The sequence below is a fragment of the Leptodactylus fuscus genome, chromosome 6 (genome assembly GCF_031893055.1).
Source record: "Leptodactylus fuscus isolate aLepFus1 chromosome 6, aLepFus1.hap2, whole genome shotgun sequence".
NCBI classification, from domain to species: Eukaryota; Metazoa; Chordata; class Amphibia; order Anura; family Leptodactylidae; genus Leptodactylus; species Leptodactylus fuscus.
Genome location: NC_134270.1, coordinates 29,513,166 through 29,528,300, shown reverse-complemented (window position 1 = coordinate 29,528,300; position 15,135 = coordinate 29,513,166). Strand labels below are relative to the sequence as shown.

The following is a 15,135-nucleotide window of genomic DNA, read 5'->3' as shown; positions in this document are numbered from 1 at the left end:
GATACAATTTTAATGCTAACCTGTCACATTGAAAGTGCAGGCAGCAGGTTATAGAGGAGGAGTTGCTGAGCAGATTGATATATAGTTTAGTGGGAAAATATTTATTAGAACTTGTATTTTACGCATTTCGTTCCTTCTAGGCTTAGGAGTCCAGGGGGCGGTCCTAATGAGTGATTGACAGCTATCTCTGTATGTCCAGTCCCAAAAGGAAGACTGTTGATCATCGAGAAGGACTCCTAACCTCGGATGTAGCAGAAATACATAGGTCTTTATATATCAATCAACTCATCTTCTCCTTCTCTGTAACATGCTGCCTATAGATTGGACTGTAATTTTACAAATTTACTTTAATTTGCATAAAAAGACAATTTAATTATTTCACAATATTGGTATAACTAGACCATGTACATAAGTACAACCTACGGTAGCTTACTGAATCCTGGCTAGGGGTAGTAGAATAACCAAGGGTTACTAGAATAGTCCTTATTCGTGGCTCTTAAAGAGGACTTGTTATTAGGTCTGAAAACTTACATCATGTGATAGGCGCTGTCACACTGAGAATTTTGGTGTTTTGTTTATCCAAATCTGTTCAGCCATTCCAAAGATATAAGCCCTCAGGGTGTATTAATCAAGTGGGTGGTGACACTACATGATATACAGAGACCCCGCCCCAGAGGAACCACAGTGTTACTTGGCTTGTAGCACTAAAAGGGCTTATATCTTTGGGATGGCTGAACAGATTTGTATAAACAAAACACCAAAATGATCAGAGTGACAGCGCCGATCAAAGGATGTATGTCATTTGGCTGTTCAGACCTGGAGACAGGTTTTCTTGTATATCATAGTACTCTTAAGTTATTTATTATAACAGGGATATTGTATTGGAATATATTGATATTATTTTGCAGGTTATTTAACTGGGGTACTTGCAAAATTCTGAGAAACCGTATAGAAAAGCCAATAGTAATCACAGTCCGAACTATTCTGCTACAACTCTATTTTTAGGACATGACATCAATTTTACGCTATTCCCATATGTCAGACCCCTAAAAAGCTAAGTCCGTGAGACACCTTTTCACTATATAAAGGAGATGCAAGAAATAATTTGTCCCAACTACAGACGTTTCCCCGCCATGATGTGACCTTTTAATTGGTTTAGATATTCCCCTGTCTCCTTTATGTTTCAAGAGGCAGCAAAGTGGCAGCTCAGACACTTAAAGCTCCAGTCCGAGGGGGATCATATTAATGCAGGGTGGGGACAGAAATGAAGGCTAGCAAAAGGTTAAAGAGAAGGGGCAGATGTGACCGTAGCTCTAGTAAAGGCCATCTGTTCCGTCTGGCAACGAGGAGGGAGATCGGATGACACGCTGGCATTAGCCCAGACCAAAAGGCTAGCCAGACGGTGTCCATGTTATTCTGATACCTAATGATAGTCAGCAGCAGACATACCGCTACCCCTGTGACTACGACACCCATCAGGACTGTGCTCTACTAAACCCATGGGCAGATCTTCAGGGATATCAATAAATCCATAACGTCGTAGGCCAAACTTTCGTCTTCGGAACAAGACTCGCCTTCAAGATTGGACATTCAAAGCCTATATTGATAAATGGATTCCCTAAGACTTGTGGGATACAGAATCTATTGTCCAATTCATTTTTCTGATGGTCAGGCCCCTTATACGCCTGTGCAGAGATGTGACCTACACAGCAACCCGAGTAATGAAAGAACCGCCTGGAGAGCCCAGAAGACTGCCGGGCACATCCGTCATGTGTCAAGCTCCGTCCCAAGTTGTGTATTATGCACTAGGTGCTATCTGGTATCTAGCGACCTCATTACTCTTATGGTTATGACATCAGAACTTTCTCCAAGGAGATTTGTATAGTTGTCATGGAGACACAAGAAGCAGGCGTCCCAACGGCGGAGGCATGAACTATGCCAACATAAAGTATCCGAAATTTAATAGACAAAAAATTATAGGCTTTGTACGGTAAGACCTTAAGGAAATATCTTGTGTATTGTGCGCGGGTTTCTCGGTCTAACTCTAGTTACTGAGGCAACAAGCAAAGAATTTCCTTAAAATACGTTACATTAGCGCGCTTCTAAGATGTGCGGTTTATAAAATAAACCTGAGGTCTGGGGTGAAGACATTCCAGTATATTCCAGTATATTGCGCTGGAGGTTACGGTGGTGAGTGAATACAGGGACCCGGAGCAGAAAGGAAGGAACTTTAATACCTGGCTTGTTAGCATATCGTAATATAATTTACAGCATCCACCCAACAAGTACAATCTACTTCATAATCATCTCGATGTGTGGTCCCGCCGGCTGCCAAGCTTCAGCCCCAAAGGCAGCTACTACATTGCCTCACAAGCAGTTAAAATGTCCAAACGTAACGTACAGTCGTTCCGACTTTGATGTCTAATACGAGGGCATGGCTGGCGAAGCACACCTGCCACCTAACCCGTCATCATGAAAGGAATCCATCAATCCACATGTAATTGATATATTGATGACATTCTTTTTTTTTCTACATTTAGGATTGGGAAATTTCCTTAATATTACATAAAATAATAAGGTTTCTATATAGTTCCCATGTCCAATAAAGAAACCCAATGACTAAGCAGACTATTATTAAAGCTTTTTTTTCAGGTTATATAAGTTGATCTATGTGTAGGCCCACTGATGGCGCCGGAACGAACAAAATCGAGGCAAAGGCACAACTTTGATTTCTTTCTTTACCACTTTACACCCATTTAAAGAGGTTTGCTATTACAGATACTTGTCCTCTAGGCATAGTGTCAGATTGCTTGGGGTCTGACTACCAGGATCAGAAGAATGGTGGCCCAAATGGCCTGTGTATTAAGTGCCTTCTATGGGTTCCAGCAGCCCCACCAGTCTCTTACAGGGTGGATACAGGGAGCCTAACAGTCTCACATATTCCCGATCGCTGGGGTTCACAATGGTCAGACTTATGATTTATCACTCATCATCTATCCTGTCGAAAAGGTATAAGTGAATATAATGGCAAAACCCTTTGTGTGGTAGCCATGGCTAGTGACCTACCATTTACTTAAAGAATGGAACCATGCTTCCGGATCTATTCTGTGTTAGTTCTGGCACTGGTGGGTGCTGAGAGTAGCTGATTGGTGGGGGGGGATGGATGGTAGAATCCCTGACCTATCTGATATTGACAACCTGTCCTAAAGATACATCAACTATATCTGTTAATATAGGAAACCCATATAAGGTGGCCATACTCATTGGATGAATTTTGGCTAAGTTTGGGGCTGACCAACCAAGTAATGTGTATAGAGGGCTGTCCCTTATCTCTGTCCCTGGGTAAAGAAGGACAGGGCAGAACCATGAGGACACATGCACGCTAAAAGGTATCGGGTGTGCTTGTGTATGGGGACTGGCTATTGGTCGATTGAATATTCAGCCAACAGATATCTAAGGTATATGGACACCTTTAGCCATGGGTACATATTAGGTCAGAAGATGACTTCCTCCAGCTCCTTTATGGCTGAGGATGGAATATCAATGACCTTACCTTAAAGTCCAGCCAAACCTGGATGTTATAAAGCAGAAACAGTCTTAAAGGGGCATCCCAATAACAGAAGAGGATGGCACGTAGCTAGTGTATGTCATTACCCGCTTATCCTACAATCCTAATGAACGCTCTTTTGCAGATTTCCCTGCACAGTAAAGCTCGTGGCCACCCACTGTGCAGGGAACTACAACAAGCTCCATTCACTTCAATAGGTCTGTGTTGCAGTACTCCATATAATGCTAAAAAACAAGGTGCCAGCACAATTTTAGTGCTTTCTGCGAAACCCGGGCCGCCTAGACTCCTCTGCCTCCCATTTTGCAGGGGCAGGGCAGTCTGAGATAACCAGCGCCTATACTAATAGCGAGATTTAATAAAAGGAGATTTGGCTGCGATGCAATTAAATTACATTTGAGTCTCTCGAGGTGAAATCTCATGCAAATGTGAAATCATAACATTGAACTCAATTAAATTCTTTTCTATTTAGTTTCAAGTGACTTTGATGTGATTTAATTACAAGGTTTTCACAACTGGGCCAAGTCACCGTTTAGCAAATACAACGCAACTTGGTTACAACTGGTAAAAAAATTCCTAGATAATATTTTAATGAAGATGAATGAACCTAACGAGAGAGATGAATGGAGATCAATTAAAATGTTACTAGTTCAGTCTAGTGCGATAGATTATGGAGAATTTGCAAATCATGAGTCTGTGACATGGCTAGAACCAGAGATGTGGAGTCGGAGTCAGAGTTGTGGAGTCGTTGTCGTCGTCAGGACCTCTCCAAAAATTATGAATTTCTTAATTACATTATACAATTATTAACTTATACACATAGTTTGTGACATATTTACTTTCATAGGAATCAACCATTGGCTTCCGACTGACCATGGCTGTCATTTCTGACGGAGTCAGAGTCAATTGACAATTTTTTCACTCCACACTGAATCCGCTGCAGGAAGCCATAGGCGGATTAAGCTGGATATTCCTGTATAATTTTTATCAGACGATGACCAGATATGAAGATGCCGCAAGTGAAATCGGCAGCAGATTTTAGCCAGCCATAAACAGATCAGTCACGCTGGATATCGTCAACCTGCTGTCAGATGTAAATACTAATGTCTGATACGATCGGCTGCTTTTGGCAGAGTACAGTCTGCCGTCGACCTCTTTCGTGGAATCTACATCAGCGATCATCACCCAGCTTCCCTGCCATCCGAAATATCACGTCTATGGTTGACCTTAAAGGGGTATGCCAGGTAGAACAAGTAACCCGCAACAAATCTCAAAATCAAGGGTGTTTTGCACCCCAGTTCTGACTAGAGTCAGTAGTCCTACACCACGTACTGCTCCATTGAGTTGCAAGGGGACTGAAATCTGAGCCTTAGGCTGAGGCCCCAAGTTACGGAAATGCAACTTTTTTTGTTGCAGATTTTGTTGCTATTTTTTGAGCCAAAGCCAAGAATGGCTACAGAAGGAATGGGGAATATATAGGAAGTGTTTATGCTTCTGCCTCTTGCACAATCCACTCCTGGCTTTGGCTCAAAAAAAAACGCAACAAAATCTGCAACAAAGAAAGCTGCGTTTCTGCAACGTGGGTCTTCAGCCTAAGGTTTCTGCCATAGATTTCCATTCAATTCAGCCGCTGATTTTTCAGCATGAGAAATCAGCTGTGTGAACAAGTCTTAGTGGTGTGTGGCATGGATTAAGAAGCTGAGGCATGAGAATAACTCAATGAACCCATGAAATCTTGCAACCTGATCTTCTACATCAGGTTGGGTGGAGGGGGAAACAGAGAATTCACAAGCCCGAGACTGATCCAATCAAAGCAAGAAAGGTGCAAAGGTTAAGGTTTTTGGATATAAATGACTACATGTATGGCAGATTATACCTGGCTGGGATCTTATTAGCATGCACTAAGAAGCCCACTAGTGATTTACACCTTCTTACACCTGACCACCCACCTTAGCAGCAGATAGACACATAGGCCATCACATAATTGTTTCCCTGTTTGATTTCATATGTTAAATTCTCCTTTATTTTTTTACAAGCCAGAGTTTTATTACCACCCCCTGGCGTCACACAGTCATACAGCCTATGACTCTCAGGTGTGTGTCAGTACCCATTGACATCTCACTGTGTTAAGTGTGAATCATCCGACTGGCGCCAGGAAGGATTGTTCCACTATCATTATTCAATAAATCTCAAGGGTCATCGCTACTGCACTGAAGGCAAGCAGACAGTCCAGGGTGACGTCACCAGATACGGCAGGCCTAGCTCAATGATATGCGGTAATACCATTAAATCCTCAAGTAAATGAAAAGCAAGTCACAAACAAGAGGGTAGACGAGACTTGTGACAATGAAGAACGCAGACACTGGTGCAATCTATTCTTGATGTAGTTTCATATATAGGTCTGATACATAAGGGGAATAGGAATGAAGTTATAGAAAGTGCTAAACTACAATACTTTGGTTACTTATAGGAAATGATATAGTGGATATAGACTTAAGAAACGTTCCTTACTCCTTCCAACTCCCCATACACAAGCACCCTCGGCCGAACATGCACATTTTCTCTGCTTGAAATTCTACTTCCCAATGCTTTTGTTCCCCGATATCTGTCATAGGGGACGAGTTGGGGCACCCCATAAACATGAGATGATCACAGATCCCAATGCATACCTAATTAGATCCCAATGCTGTAACCCAACAAAAATAGATCCCAAACACATGTATGTAACATGTAGATTTCATTTGCTACCGACACACGGTGGAAGCAACCACTTGTGGTTAACCCGTATAAATCCTATGAATTCGCTCACAGCCATGAAGTTATTCCATCCTAATAAATTGTCTCCGTTCTCCTGGACATTGGACAACAAAACAGCTGCCTCCAATACAGATTATCAGATTTGGGAAAGCAGAGCAGGCAAGTTTCAGACTATTCAGAAAACAAACTTTGGCTAAAGTTTTCCATTCTTCTAATTGCAAAAGTTTCCAAAGTCCAAAAACATTCTGATAAATTACTTGCAAAAACTGACCCTAGGGTCCGGATATCTGAGACTGGGCGCCCTGATGTCAGGTACACATCACTATATATCGGTGCTATATACACAACAGCCAATGAACTTTCTTTCAGACATATAAGGAAGCAATTTATCAAAGTTTCCCTAAATCAAGACAATCCTTGCAACCGGAGCAAGATTAATAGCAAAGAACTTAATCGGCTGTAGAGGAGTCATACTATGGGAATAGGAGCGCGCCTTGTATCTGTAGAGCAGACATTCTCCCACCCTCAGATTTTATAAGATTAGCAGAGCAGGGCTGCCCTGTCTCATGCTGGGACGGGATCAGTGAATGCAGCAGGTGCTGTCCGAAAGGCACGAACTGATCCTGTTTCCGTGAAAACGTTGCCAGCATGAGGGAGGAATCAGCCAAAATGAGCCCACACATGACGGCTGTTCAAAGCCTCTACCCCAGGGGCACTGGGAGCTTGTTAAACGCCGCGTCTCGTTACGACATGTACCTTCTTTTCATGATACTAATGTGCAGATCCTCTTCCAGCTTTACAGACTGGATTTCTCCATTGCCTTTGGGACTCTCCTCCCCTGGGGAGAACACAGAACAGGGTTCCTTTTTCGGTATCCTGCTAGGTGGAAGTGGGATTGTTCTTTTCTCAGCTAGTCGTCCCCGATTCTGTGCAAGAAGAAGAAAATAAAAACGCTAAAGTATTCTGGCGAATATTGTTCAGCAGTTTTCATTATCTCAACGGTAAGATTGTAATGAAAAATCCCAGGTCAAAAACAACATTTAAGAAGGATAAAAAATGGTGCAAGGCCGAGGCCCCACGTTGCGGAAACGCAGATTTTTTTGTTGCAGATTTTGTTGCATTTTTTTGAATCAAAGCCAAGAATGGCTACAAAAGGAATGGGAAATATATAGGAAGATCTTATATTTCTGCCCTCTGCTTGATCCATTTCTGGCTTTGGCTCATATAACTGCCGCAAAATCTGCAACAAAAAACCTGAGTTTCCGCAATAGAGTCTGTCACCAGAACTCAACATGCTGTGCAGATAGATAGGTTAGTGTCACCAGAACCAGCATATCACCCCAGCCCTGCAGATAGATAGGTTAGTGTCACCAGAACCAGCATATCACCCCAGCCCTGCAGATAGATAGGTTAGTGTCACCAGAACCAGAATATCTACCCAGTCCTGCAGATAGATAGGTTAGTGTCACCAGAACCAGAATATCAACCCAGTCCTGCAGATAGATAGGTTAGGGTCACCAGAACCAGAATATCAACCCAGCTGTGCAGATAGATAGGTTAGTGTCACCAGAACCAGCATATCACCCCAGTCCTGCAGATAGATAGGTTAGTGTCACCAGAACCAGCATATCACCCCAGTCCTGCAGATAGATAGGTTAGGGTTACCAGAACCAGCATATCACCCCAGCCCTGCAGATAGATAGGTTAGGGTCACCAGAACCAGAATATCAACCCAGCTGTGCAGATAGATAGGTTAGGGTCACCAGAACCAGCATATCAACCCAGCCCTGCAGATAGATAGGTTAGGGTCACCAGAACCAGAATGTCACCCCAGCCCTGCAGATAGATAGGTTAGGGTCACCAGAACCAGAATATCAACCCAGCCATGAAGATAGATAGGTTAGTGTCACCAGAACCAGAATATCATCCCAGCCCTGCAGATAGATAGGTTAGGGTCACCAGAACCAGAATATCACCCCAGCCCTGCAGATAGATAGGTTAGGGTCACCAGAACCAGAATATCAACCCAGCTGTACAGATAGATAGGTTAGGGTCACCAGAACCAGAATATCAACCCAGCTGTGCAGATAGATAGGTTACTGTCACCAGAACCAGAATATCAACCCAGCTGTGCAGATACATAGGTTATTGTCACCAGAACCAGAATATCAACCCAGCCATGAAGATAGATAGGTTAGGGTCCCCTGAGTCAACATGCTGCAAATTAGCTCTTTGGAGAACAAGGGTGTGGTCATTGCTCCAAATAGGTGACAACTTCCTCCTTGATCCAAATAGATAATTTGCATATTGATATAATAGCGTTATCTCAGCATCAGCCAAGGTGACACCAGATCACTAGGAAAAAACACTATTTGATTCGGGTGACCCTAACCTATCTACAGGGCTGAGTTGATGTGCAGGGTTGTCGTGACAAACTACCGTTAAAAACTATTGAAAAGTAATGCAAACAGGTGTTGTTATTTAAAGGGGTTCTCTAAATTAGGTTAAAGGGGTATTCCTATCTTATAAAGCGATAGCATATTGATAGGATAGCCGTCATTCTTTGATCTGAACGTTGGGACCCCCACTGATTTTGGGAAAGAAGGGGCGGCTTTATCTTGCCCTCAGAGCTGACCACCCAGCTGTAAGTGAACTGGAGCCAGCCCCAAAATTGGGAAGTACCACCAATCATAAAGTAATGGCATATCCTAGTCATAAGCCACCACTTTGCAAAATTGCGATTAACCCATAAAAATCTAGAAGTTCTAATGTACACCATGCGGTATGTCAGTCCCTAAGGACCATGGCTGCAGGTAGTCCTGTACTTCTTTGCATGGGCTGCATCCATGGCGTAGTAATGGGATCAGATCTCAGGCACCATTGCTGCAGGCTCTCCTGTATCAGTTTACATGCAGTGTGATACCCTACAAAGTACGAGAACACAGCACTCTATGTATCTGTGTCCGTCATCTTACAAGTGCCCGTAGCTAAGATCCCATTACTCCTCATGGGCAACACCGAATCAAAACATAAAACATAGCGCCCTGTGCCGATCAATAAACTTTATTTGTTCCATGGAAAAAAATTAGAAGCAAGAATGCAGTAGTCATACAATTTATATTCTATAATAGTCACATAAGCAGCAGTTACTGTAGTTATTAATATAGGGGAACCTCTAAGAGAGTTTCCACCCCCATTTTCACGGCACAGTAACTTGGCATAGGGGCGGGAAAGAATTTTATGATCTTTACCCTGTCCATGGTTCGCAGACGGCTTTGCCTGCACCCATGCCAAGCTTCTATGGGCGGGTTAAATAGATCTGCGTTTGCTACTGTTAAAGTGTCAGCTCTTCGGGTTAGTAAACACTGGCACGGGGTGATAAAAAATACTCGATTGTGCCTCATGAATAAATCAATTTCCACCAAGGCACCAGTGTGAACACAACTGTCTATATCAGCATGCTAGGAATAGCATACAAATACATTTACAGCGACCCTTTGGACTTGGTTCACACAAGTGAGTGTCAGCGGGCTTGCTAGTCAGGAGTAGCCTCTTGTCCGGGTTTTGTGGCTTTATCAGCTACAGAATCCATGGCAAGATCGATTACTATGGAAGACTAAACCGTCATACACTGACATCCTGCTGAGCCTGTGACAGACTTGTGTTTATGTATATAGCAACCAATCAGAGGTGATAAATTCGCTGGGGGGCGGGACAGAGCAGCATCCTGAGCCAATGATGAGCTGGGGGTGTGGCTAAGAGTACCAAAGACTCCCTGTAGGCACTAACTAAACTGTGGTCACTGGTCACAACTCTGTCCTATAGAGCAGAGTGAAGAAGCATCCAAGGAGCAGGATCTTAGGAAAATAAATAGCATCCCTTGAAGCAATAGGCTTGCATTTATAAGTTCTGAGCTCCTGTCCGGACATGGACAGTCGCTTTAAATGCCATAAATTGCACATTTCAGTCAGGCTATACATTTTTAATGTTTACAGCATACTATACTGCAGACCCAGGCAGTCATAAAGCAGCACGTCTGCTGGAAGGCCTCAGGGCATGCTTGGTGGATTCGTAATTCTCGGCAGCCCTGAATGTCATTTTCAGAGAGTCCCTGCAGTTCCTGGGACTGCTTGTGATTCTATTAGGGAATTGTCATTTGAGCAATAACCCAATATACTGTAACGTCTCGCAGCGAGGGGCAGGCAACGACGATGGCCATAGCGAGTAAGGAAAGTTGCATAATTAAAAAACCTTTTTTTTTAGTTTTTATTTTTTAATGTACCAAACTTGTAAGAGCCGTAACGGCAACCGACCAGAGATATTTCTTTACACCGACTGACCTTCACTGCATAATGCAAACTGGCATGTTATAAGCTAATGGTCGCCAGAAAATAAAGAAGCGGCACATCCTGCCAGACAGAAAAGAAAAAAAAAATTAAAAAATACAGTCTACCCGGAGAGGACACAGGAAAGGATTCATTGTGATTGAATGTGCGTCAGAGAGAAAAGATAGCGACTGGATCATAAAAACTCTTTATGACCATTAAGGTGCCGAGGGGCAGTTAGCAGTAGTCAGAGAACATCTAGGGAGCCGTGATTAATAACAAGGAAGGATATGCAGGCATTTAACTGCGACACGGGGAGGGAAGGTGACTATCTGCACAAGAAGACACACTATTTCCCAGCTGTCACAGCTCCCGGCTGACCTTTCACCCCCAGCGACTTCTGGACATATCACGGTCTTCCTCCAAGACTTTAATGAACATTTACATAAAACAAGAACCCAATTAGATATATAGCGTGATCCACATATTCTTATAGTACTGTACCTTTAATAAAGTATTCTGGTGCCTATATAATCCCAGCCTGCGGGGGCGCTGCAGAACACAGGGATTCTCTCTGCAAAGCACTAACATGATCTAAGACAGTGTATAAGTTTGGGTGGCAATGTCAGAGGGAGGCCAGAGGCCCCTTTGCCACATAAGAAGACACTAATATTATAAATGGCCCATGATAGGTAGGGGGCTGCGCAACAGATTTCTCATTGGGGCCCACAGTTTAACAAGAACCTTTCACCATCTCTCAATAAGTGATGTTCCTTTAATTCTGTTGGAATTTTTTCTCTAGCCCACACCATTCCAGAGCAATCAGTTTCAGCAACCAATATGCTAATTAGGCCCTCTACAGTCAGGTGGGTGGTCTCAAACTGGAGCAGTTTGTCAGTGACCACCCACCTGATAGTATAAAACATAATTAGCTTATTGGGTGCTGAAACCCATAGCACCTATTGCTCAGGAATGGTGGGAGCTAGAGAAAAATTATAACTGTACTGGAATTGGTGGAGTGGCGGGTATTGGAGGATACAAAGAGTTGGAGTTGGTGCTGAGTGATTCATTTGGTGCCCGCTATTTCAATACTAGGATCACTTTACTCAACTGTACATTTTTGGAGTCTTCTAAAAAAACAAAAACACCAAGGAGAAATCTGAAAAACATCAAAAAGCATGCAAATTTTAAGCATATAGTGCCAAATGTTACCCAAACGTAGGCTCCCAGTGCTACAATGTAGTAGTACTTACTACCAAACCACCGTTAAGCCATAAACTTGATGGATCCTTTAGGTGTAACGCACATAGCGCTGTCATGAGATCTTGATATTCTCTACCCTATAGTCTGTATAGGCCCAGGGGCCACTTCAGTTACGGTCCATTTCGTCTCGCTCCTTGCATACAGGTTGGCTACACTTTGTACATAAAATCTGACAATTCCCAGTTCCATACTGGAGGTAGTAAGCTTGGTCAGGTTGGATTGGAATCTGTTCACTCCTTTGTTTTCCCAGGAGATAAATGGCGCGGCTAGCGTCTGCTTATCCCGTAGTGAAATAACATTCCTGCTCAGGGAGCCTTCCAACCTGCTGTAGTATTCTCCCCAACAATGGTTCTGCAGCTGCTATCTGATACGTGTGGCCAGCTTATCTCTTCCTCCGACTCCAGAATTAACCTCTGATAAAAATGCAGAAATGAGAGGGGTCCGGTCCGCTTACACGGCTGGAGACTCCGCAGACAGATGTCATTTTAATGTCTCTCTCAGTCCTCTGGCGCACACGTATCATTATCGCATCTGATCAGCACTTATTTTTAGTGATGGCCAATCGATCCTCCCGATTTGCTGATTTAGCAGTCAATAGAATACAATGGCTGGATTGATTTGTTAAATGTTTGCATCAATTTGGCAAGCGCGAATCATGAAGTGGGCGAACCCGTATTTTTTTTTGGATGGCAGATGGGAGCTGGTGAAGAGATTTGCTCAGCTTTACTGCTTTGGAAAACGGAAACGGTATCCATTCTCTATGAAAACAAAATATTCCGTAATTTCGTTAATCTGATGATAATCTAGCATATACAAAACTATATACTCTGTCTTGCCTGACCATATTACTAAACCATGGAAGGGGGATTTATTAAGACTGGCATATCCTACGCCAGTCTTAATCAAGTTCATGGTGGTGCAAGGCTTGCTCGAATTATTACGAGACTCCGGCTTCATACATGCACCAGGAACTGGAGTAGATTTCATGATTCACTCAGGCCAGTTTTCTGGCAAATTTGTCTCGGCCTCCTGCTACTCCCACTATATGGTGCATGAATCTTTGGTGCATGAAGGGGCCACCAAAGATTTTCCACATTAACACCTATCTAAAATTAGCGTGGATGGATTAATAAATTCTCCCCAATATATACATCCATGACTGAGTCAAAGATTTTGGGTATGTCCCAATGAGATATATAGACGATGTATTTTTTCATCACAGAATTTCAGGCAGAAAATCTGCAGCGTTTACATTACCAGCAAAGTGAATGAGGAAAAAAATCTGGTAGAAATCTGCATGGAAATTGATCTACGGAGCCATTTTTACATCCCCAGCATTGATTTTGTGGGTTTTCACAACGGATTTCACACTCTTCAATGAACAGGGTGAAACCCATGGAAAATCCACGACGAATCCACGTTACCTCTGCAGATTTTGCCGTGGCATCTTTGCATGTTTTGGCATGGATTTGCAGATTTTTTAAAGAAATTTTTGGCTCAATTTGTGTCATGGCTGGATGTACCCTCAAAAAGCGATTTATCAAAGCTGCAATAGAAAAATGTCCTTGGCTATACGGCCAGAGTCCAACTATAATTTTTTCCATGCAGTTAAAAAAAAATAAAGCTAAGCCGTAATGGGCGGCTCTGGGGAATCAGACTATTTTTTTGCTGGTTTTGATACATTAGGCCCATGAATAGGGCTTATGTATAGCAGTTATGCGCTGTGCAATAGTTCTCTGTATGATGTATATTACATACGCACAAGGTGCACACACACACTGATTATGAAGGCCCTCCGCTTCTACCTCCCTGGGTTGCAGGAGGAGGTCAGAACAGCTGCATCCCCAGCTGTGACATCTGGAGATGGGCTGAAATGGAAAGGTTCCCCAGTCAGGGCTCGTCAGGCTTTAATTGATCCCAGCGCTGCGCGTCCCTCATCGGCAGCAAGCTGTGAAGAGCGTGCGGAAGCAGAGAAAGGAAAAATAACAAGCAAAGCACTGCTCCCATGTTAACTCCTGCCATGCTGGAGACGCCTACAGTGATGAAAGTGCTCTACCATACCGTTCAATGCTAGGAAACGCTATAGCGGGTCGTTTTTGCCATTTATTTTTCTTAAAAGATGAGGCTCAGTGTTTTGCCCCAATGGAGCAATTGGTCCAAGAAATATATTGAGATATCAAGAACTTCAGATGACCCAAAGATGGTCCAATGTGTTCCAAGATCTCCAGTGCCAAGGGCATGAGAGCAGAGGCACAACTTGAAGCTTATGGTGCCAAATGCTATAGCTGTACCTTCATCCACATTACCATGTCGATGGCTCTCACCCACCATGGAAGAAAAGCTACTCCAGAAGACAGCAACGAACAGTAGTCTGAGCTTACCCTAATACTGGTGTATTCTTATGTTGCAAAGACGCCTTTAAGACCCAGCAGTGACTGCTAACCCTGCACCCCCTTTTAGCTACACCCCAGTATGAGGGACTGGAAACATAAAGTTATCACCCCACCAGGGACAATTTAACCATAGAGTAAATGTTGCACTTGCATTGGTCTGTATGGCAGCAGGGGCCCCATTGGGCTCCTGCATTTCGGGTGCTGTCACATGTGGTGGGTCTCATCAGCTCTGGGTTATGTGACTAATGCTGTCCGAGGCAGCAAGGCATGATGAACACCGATCCACAGACATCACTAAAGCCAAAGCCTGCAAGCAACACTGGCACCAGCATAGGTAAGTATGTTTTTGTATTGTCTTAGGGAGACTGCAGGCCAATGGGGGACAGATTAATGTATGTTGGGCCACATGAGGCATTATTCTATGTGGGGGCCACTGAGGGGACATTATAATTTGGCAGGCCAGGTATGTCTAGGTGGTGGTGATGGGGATCCTGCTTATGAAACCTTTGCATAACGATGCCAAACAGCTCCTGCACTCCACCATAGGTGTTCCAGAAATATCTCACCATGAATGGCCATGAAAAGTCTTTAAATGAAACAATAAAGGATCTGCGTGGAACCGGCAGTCACAACGGAGCCACTATTGTACTGCGATGAAAGAGCTCCGGCTTGTCAGTCTATCCTCGGCCTGCCCGCGCCGCTGCTTTATATTTTGATCAGTCATTCATGAGATCCATCATGATTACTCGCTAATTGCTATGTCTCATTAAGCCGGGCATCCACGCTTTCTTCACGTTATAAGATTGAGGGAGCCATTATAGCGTCACGCCGG

At 43.5% G+C, this 15,135-nt stretch overlaps 1 protein-coding gene across 6 annotated transcripts in view; it reads right to left on the bottom strand.

The window, feature by feature from the left end:
* SAMD11 (sterile alpha motif domain containing 11) overlaps window positions 1-15,135 on the bottom strand; it is a 130,229-nt gene that overhangs the window by 82,146 nt on the left and 32,948 nt on the right. For all 6 annotated transcript variants that reach the window (XM_075279664.1, XM_075279665.1, XM_075279666.1 and 3 more), the window contains one exon: window positions 7,079-7,248. In XM_075279664.1, the coding sequence (XP_075135765.1) occupies window positions 7,079-7,248 (170 nt within the window). The remainder of the gene's footprint in view (window positions 1-7,078; window positions 7,249-15,135) is intronic.